Below are 7,963 nucleotides of genomic sequence, written 5' to 3'. Positions count from 1 at the left end.
AAAAACGCGTAGGCCGAGAGGCACACACTGACACATGCACACACACACACACACACACACACACACACACACACGCACACACACACACACACACACACACACACACACACACACACACACACACACACACACACACCCTGACACACACACACCCTGACAGGCTGAGTGACTGTTAAGTTAACCTCCACTGCCCTCTGCTGGTGAGCACGTAACATGACATGCTGACATTGTTTGGGTGCACCTATTCTATCCATGATTGCCAAAAGTGAACTTTGACAATGTAGTGTTGACTGTGGTAATTTCTGCTCTTTGGCAATGCCTCTTCAGAAGACTTAACTTTTATTTAGTCAGGAAATAAATGTTGGTGGTGGGGGGTACTTTCTTTTTTCTTTTTTTTTTGCTTTTATGGCAGTCTCCTTTTCTAACATGATGTCTTTCTCTGTGTGTGTGTTTGCAGCTGAACTGGAGTTTGTCCAGATTGTCATCATCATCGTGGTGATGACGGTGATGGTGGTGGTGATCATCTGTCTCCTGAACCACTACAAGCTCTCCACATGGTCCTTCATAACCAGACAGAGCCAGGCCCGCCGGCACGACCACGCCCTGCAACAGGTCAGAGGAACACCTGTGTGTGTGTGTGTGTGTGTGTGTGTGTGTGTGTGTGTGTGTGTGTGTGTGTGTGTGTGTGTGTGTGTGTGTGTGTGTGTGTGTGTGTGTGTGTGTGTGTGTGTGTGTGTGTGTGTGTGTGTGTGTTGCGCACACGTGTGCAACATGCGTGTGATGTTCTTGAGCAATAGTTCCCAAACTTTTCAGGTTGAGAAAAAAGCATAGTGCATCGCTCCACGCCGTGTTGAGCTTGTAGATCGGCTATTTTAACTACTATTATTTATATAGTAGTTAAATTAGTTAAAATTAAATTAAGGTGTGCGGCAGCTTCCGGCGCCGCAGCCGAGTGTGATTTACAAGCTCACAGCGGTTGCATATGTGACGCGACGTGAGCTTGTATGTCTGCTGTTCTCCGGAAGTGTCCCACAGATAATGCTACAGTAAATTCTCGCGGAAACAGGTATATATATATACTGTATATAGTATATGGAATTTCTTAGATTTGTTTGTTTGTATTTAACATAAAACTTAAATGTAGGAAAAGAAAATTGTTCCGTGACCCACACATTGGGTCCCGACCCACTGTTTGGGAACCACTGTTCTTGAGTGTACGAGAGAGAGAGGAGTAGAGCCTGATTTATACTCTGTTGCACATCGTGTCGTGCAGTGCACCGAAAACACTTTAGGTATGCAACACTGGCACGCATCTAAGTATAAATTCCAGCCAGAGAGAGAGACACAGAGAGAAGATCCCGTGGTAATACTAGCAGTGCTTTTTCCACGCCTCCGGTACGGCCAAGGCATAGTTAAACTACTTTGCATCCGCCGGGGCTCTGTTGAGCACAATCAGTGCTTTTTAACAGAGCCAGTGTCCCTGCCCCAGTTAAGAGCAGAGAGCAGCTGAGGCTGGCTCCAGTCTGCAGGTGAACCCGTTGAAGTGCAGCAGTAGCTCCTCCCGTGTAGAGCCACACTCTACTGGCAGCCAGGCCTTGATGTTTAATTCACCGCAGCCGTGTGTCTAGACAGCTGGCTGCTTTGCCCCCGTGCAAACATGACGACACACAGGACACGGTACGCGCTCGCGCGCACACACACACAACACCCCATACATACATACATAGACTCTTATGCACTGGCATACACACAGCTTACATTTAAGCACACATCCACACACTAACACTAACGAACACATGCATTTATGCATGCATATTTGTAGCTAGCCTTTTGCAGAGTCACACCATGAAAATAATGTCAGAAATCTGCCAGGGCCAATGGTGCATACCACATATATGCTCTAATGCAGCCTGACCACAAGTCGCGGGTTCGATTCCCAAGCCCGACGAGTCGACGACCTTTGCGGCTTGTCAGTGTCCCTCCCCGTCTCTCGCTCCTGTATCCTGTCAATCTACACTGAACTATCCAAATAAAGGCAGCCCAATTTTTTTTTTTAAATACAAAATAAATCAGCCAGGGCAGAGAAAGAAGGAGTGAAGAATAGCTTGAGGCTTTTGCTCCAAACCGACTTAAAAACAACTAGAAATGTAGCTAATGTGTCTCAATTCTTCTTCCGTTCTCTGTTATTTCTTTCTCCTTTGTCTTTGATATGTGTTTAACAGAGACAAGGTCCTGGAGTCAATCATAGTGGGAGAAAAACAGCAATTATTTGATAGTCCTTTTCTTTTGTTGTGGCTTTCATCCTGTAGGTTTTTTTGTGTGCTGGGTCTGCCTGCCATTTGTGGTCCCTGCAACTAAGAAAGGGGACCAGACTTGGGTTTGAAGCGGCAAGCTTTCCCCAGCACTTGTGTTTCATCTCCCACTTCCTAGTTAAGATGTTTGTTTTTGTCTGCACTGCAGTACCTCCCTGTCTTGGATAAAAGTCTGCCCGGTCTCTTTGGTGTTGCAGTCTGACTTTTAGATTGTCCATGAAATTCAGGGCCAGTTTAATCCTCCATAAGACGCTGAGGCAGTTGGCATTTATAGCTTTTCAAGGTGATTTAAAAGGGACTTTGTGTCATTATGAATGCTCAAATAGACATAAATGTAATCTGATGGTATGGTGTTTTCAAATAGTGAAATTGGCATTCTCTTCAACATGCATCACAAGACATTCCAGCAAACCATAACCACTTTCAACCTGGCATACCTGAAGGTGAAAATGTCCAAGGCTTTTCCAACATAATGAAAACAGAAGATGGCATCTGTGTCATTTTAGATTTCCACTTTGGCTATTGAAAAATAGCAGACGTAAGCTCATACATCTGCTATTTTTGAACATTTTTGAAAAATCTTCAAAGAGTGAGAGACTACTGATTTTTAGAAGGCGTTATGTAGAATTGGCCTCAGGTCTTTAAGTGTTTAATGTCGTAGCCCTGTTGCATGTGTTTCTGATGTGCATCCAAGCATGAAGCTCAGCCTGGTGACTGTGCTGTTCTCTCCTGTGTCACTCTGCAGGACGGCTGCTTGTGGCCTTCGGAGGGTGGTTCTCGACAAGGTGCCTCTGAGGTAAGACTGCTGCCACCGACCCTGTCTGTCATCGTCTCTGTCGGACAGAAAGAAACTCTTAACTTTTCAGAAAGGAAAAGAAGAGCCTGTGCAGTTCCATTTGGATCCAATGTATTTATCATTCAGTCACACTATCTTCTTAATTCTTTTCATTGGTTAAATATTTGTAAAACCCTCACACTTAACCACTTTCACTTTCATAAAGAAATATTGTAAAAATAGCCAATTTACAAGTGAGCTTGTTGTAGGGTATGCAGCTACGAGGAAAGGGGGAGGGGGGACTAAAAAGTTGAAATATAAAGATACGAGGTATCCGGCTGACAGGAACGTCAGGTCTGTCTGTCTGTCAGGTCTGTCTGTCTGTCTGTCTGTCTGTCTGTCTGTCTGTCTGTCCCACCCAGACACAGTCTGAGCCAGAGAGAGAGAGAGAGAGGACGTGGCAACGTGGCACAACCCTGAGAGACCTAGAAAAAGACAGGGCCAGAGAGAGGCAGACACAGAGATGGAGAGAGAGAGTGTGGGTGGCAGTGAGATGCAGGGGGGGTGTCTTTCTGCCTGAGGGGGGATGCTTTTTGGTGCGTCATTAATCACCAACACCTCCCCTGACACTGTCTAGACGGCTGTCTGAGAGCTGCCCCGCTCTGCTCTGCTCTAGTCTCTCTCTCTCTCTCTCTCTCTCTGCCCCCTCCTCTCTCTCTCTGTGTGTCTGTGCTGTTTATTTTTCAGTCTGTCATGCTCCCCAGTCATGTCAGTAGGGGCCGCCTATTAGAGCCACGGCCGCTAATTGAAATCATTTTCCTCTGATAATGGTTGGCTGTGACTGTGGTGTGTTGAAACTGGAACAGTGTGAGGGGGAAACATTAACTGTGGTGTCAGAACGAGATTGGCGACGGCCGAGAAGTAATATGGCGGGGAACATGGACTCGACTAATAGCGTGAAGTATTGAGCGTGATGTTTTAGGGTGCAGACAAGAAGCTATGCTTTGAAATGATTCCTTACCACTTCGGATTACAGCTCCCTTTTAGCAATAATTGCAGTGCAATTAGAGAGTAACAAATTGTAGCAAAATTTTAAATGCTGTTGCTGCCAGGCAAGCCCATCATTCCTCAGAGTCACACAAAATATCGACTGGTTGAAAAGAAAATGGCCAGTGGTCATTCTTGTTCTTTATTGCAACATCAGTTCTGCTGTTGCCTTGTCCACTTCTGTACTATATCTCATTGATATGTTGTGGTTGTGCCACAGTAATGACTCAAATTAGCCGTTTTAAAATATACCTCATTTATCATATACTGTATCATGTATTTCCCATATGGAATCATTATGAACAGGCAATGAAAGGCATTTCACTAGTATAGTTAAGGCATCCATGTATTACGCTGTTTGTTTTTCATAGAACCAGTTATAAATATATGACATGACATATACCTGTATATGTTATACATGTAATTCTGACCCCTATTGCTGATGTTAACCCATCCACCACCTGTCTTTGCTTACTTTCCATATCACTGTTTCTCTCTCTTCATGCTCTCTCAAAAGCTATTCTGCTCTGTTAATGCTTCATGAACATGTGTGTGTGTCTCTACAGGTCTTGTATGCCCCCCAGGCCAGAGAGCGCTTCACAGCGCCCTCTTTCATGCAGAGAGATCGCTTTAGCCGCTTCCAGCCCACCTACCCGTACCTGCAGCACCAGATCGACCTGCCACCCACCATCTCCCTATCAGACGGAGAGGAGCCCCCTCCCTACCAGGGCCCCTGCACCCTGCAGCTCCGCGACCCAGAGCAGCAGATGGAGCTCAACCGCGAATCGGTGCGGGCCCCGCCCAACCGGACCATCTACGACAGTGACTTGATCGACATGGGGGGCGGCGGCGGGGGAGTTGGGGGCATGGCGGGCGTGGGAGGAGGCGGAGGCCCGCGGCCGCCCAGCAGTAACTCGGGCATCAGTGCGGCGAACTCGAGCAGTCACGGACGCATGGAAGGCCCGCCGCCTGCGTACAGCGAGGTGATGGGACACTACCCCGGAGCTGCGTTCTTTTTACACCAGCACAGCAATAACCAGAGGGCGGGGCAGGGCGGGCAGGGCAGTAGGACGATCCAGCAGCATAGCCAATCAGAAAGCACAATAGTACCTGCCAAGGCCAAGGACGGCCAACCGGATGACCTGGTGTGAGGAACGAGGGGAGGGGCCGAGCAGCCGTCGAAACTTGGAGTATGACGTCTCCTGCTCCTCTGCACCCTTGTTTTCAGTGACCACCTGTAAGGAGTGGTCTCTCTCTATCTCTCTATCTCTCTCTCTCACCTGTCTTCTCTCCACACTCCCATGCACAACTAAATATCAACCTTAGCTACAACGAAGCGAAGAAAAAAAAAGGAAAAGAGAGGAACCAAGCATTGAAAATGATTTCTTCTTTGTTTTTCCTGTTTTCTTTTTATTATGATTAATTAAAATAGCTAGCACTGCTGGGGCGAGACGTATGCACTGCGTGAGGAGGGCTTTTTTCAGCTTTCTAGCTATCTTTTTTTCTTTTTTATATTTCCTTCATATAAAAATATATATATAATACTAGCACAGATTGAAATGACACACTCGTTTGTTGTTGCTTTTGTTTTTTTGCCCCCCGGGATGGCACTGTCCCTGGGACTGAGGATGTTCCTTTTTTGTTTGTTTTTGGACCGGGATCTGTGCACAAGCTAGGACTGAGAATGGAGAACTAGAGAACACAACAAACAGAGACTCACAAAATCCAAATCTTAGTGCCAAGGTTCAGGAGGAAGTGACTCAACAACTCTAACATTCAAGACAAAACAACACACACACAAAAAGAAAAGTTATCTAAAAGTTGCACTATCTATTTGTTGTAAAAGAGAAGAGGGAAACGATGCTCTACGTATGTGATGATGATGATGATGAGAATGATGACAATGCGTGTTTTTCTTGTTTTTGTTTCTTTGTTGTTGTTGTTTTTTTGTTGTTTTTTTGTCCTTTTCATGAATGGACTGACTGAACTTTGGCTCCAAAGTTGTTTCAACAGTTGGGAGCAAATAGTATTATAAGCTTATGTCCTTCCTTCTTTTTTTTCCCTCGAAACCGCAAGAAATACTCGTACCCAGCCTACGATATCCCTGTCTGCTTACACCACAGGCACAGTGAGACTTAGTAAGAGAATGACTTCTACCCTTTCACATCGATGTACACTTTAGCCCTGCAGGAAAACAAAACTTCTGCTTTGTAACTAAACCACTGGATGGATGAACTATGTTCCTCCGATGGAGGATGGCCTTCCCAACGAGTCACTTTGAAGCTTTGGGAGACTGTCCACCTGTAGAAGGAACAAACAACTGCCTGATAAAAAGAAAAGTAATTGTTTGCAAAAACCTTGTTTGTCAGTTGGTTAAGCTGACCAGGAGTTCAACACAGCCTTGGAAGAATGTGTTTCGGTAACCATGAAATCATATTCCGAACCCTCAATGACTAAACTTCGTGTATGTAGTTTGAGTTTTAATTTAAACAAAGTACATCTCCGGAGCAGGTGAGAAAAACATATGCGTTTGTCCATCCAGCAGCCTAGTTTCAGCAGGTCCTTCTATGTGAACGTTGGAGTACTTTACAGCCCTACGCGTCCATCTGTCCCCACTCTTCCTACTGTCCCTCAACAAACTCTCCATCCACACATGCACAGTGCATTCTGCCAACTGTCACTCAAACAACCAAACAAAAAGTCCATCGCCATGACAACGAAGGAAGTTATAAATATATATATATATCGAAACAGAGCGCTCAACTTTCTGTCTTCACGTTCTTAAAGCCACAAAGCCCACGACAAAGTGAAGAATCCTGTCTGCCACCAGAGTAATCAGGTTTAATGAAACTGTCTGTGGTCGAAGTCAAGGGCTATGGGAGGGTCCCTTTTGTAAAACCTTTTTAAAAAATAGAAAACCTAGCCTTTTTCTCTGCTCATCGTTGCCTTCTCCTCTGCTCTTGTGCTTTCTCTGTCTCCCTCTCTTTCTCTCTCTCTCTGTCTTTCTGTCTTTCTCTTTCTCTGTTGTTAACATTCGAAGCCAATGCCCCAAGCTTCCTAACGGTGTTTACCAGCTGTTTGTTATCCCTCATTCCATCCCTCCATCTATGTGCAGAAAAAGTGTGTTAAAAAAAAGTACGCTGAGCCCTTTAAAGTGGAGACTGGAGTGGAGCCCTTGTTTGCCGATGTGTGAGTGCAGTCTTTCCGTGTGTGTGTGTGTGTGTGTGTGTGTGTGTGTGTGTGTGTGTGTGTGTGTGTGTGTGTGTGTGTGTGTGTGTGTGTGTGTGTGTGTGTGTGTGTGTGTGTGTGTGTGTGTGTGTGTGTGTGTGTGTGTGTGTGTGTGTGTGTGTGTGTGTGTGTGTGTGTGTGTGTGTGGAGAGTGTGTGTCTGTCAGACCTTTTGCCAAACACAGAAAAGCTCTTAGTGTTCCTGCAGGAAGCTGACTGTATCTTTTTAGATTTAAGGACACATTACACTATCTTGCAATGTTTGTATTTATAATGGAGCTTCTCTATAAACAGACAGTTATATAGATACAGATATCAATGGTTACAGCTGTACGGATGAGGCCTATTGAAACGTTTGTCTAACAATTACATGCCAAATTCATGCGTGTTTCAGCTACTGCTAGTACAACAGAGAGGTCTTGAATCCCCTTTTTATATGCTATCCAAAATGGAAAACTGTGAAATGTTGAATTCTATGTGAGGCGTCACACATTAATGTTGAAGAGGCAAACTGTCAGCTGTCCAACTGCAAAGTGTAAAGATCAGGCTTCCTGGAACTGCTACTAATAGAGCACCTGACTTAAGAGATCACCCTGTTGAAG

At 45.3% G+C, this 7,963-nt stretch overlaps 1 protein-coding gene across 2 annotated transcripts in view; it reads left to right on the top strand.

The window, feature by feature from the left end:
* The window catches only part of LOC308302501 (low-density lipoprotein receptor class A domain-containing protein 4-like), a gene marked incomplete at both ends in the record, with an annotated part of 204,491 nt that extends 199,206 nt beyond the window's left edge, over positions 1-5,285 (top strand). For both annotated transcript variants that reach the window (XM_080746756.1, XM_080746757.1), the window contains 3 exons: positions 458-612; positions 3,058-3,108; positions 4,701-5,285. In XM_080746756.1, coding sequence (XP_080602882.1) covers positions 458-612; positions 3,058-3,108; positions 4,701-5,285 — 791 coding nt within the window. The remainder of the gene's footprint in view (positions 1-457; positions 613-3,057; positions 3,109-4,700) is intronic.
* Positions 5,286-7,963: the final 2,678 nt, after the last annotated feature.

Source organism: Nannobrachium achirus, assembly GCF_963921795.1.
Source record: "Nannobrachium achirus genome assembly, chromosome: 2".
Taxonomy (NCBI): Eukaryota; Metazoa; Chordata; class Actinopteri; order Myctophiformes; family Myctophidae; genus Nannobrachium; species Nannobrachium achirus.
Note: the sequence above shows the minus strand (reverse complement) of the source record. Positions and strands in the feature narration are given on the sequence as shown.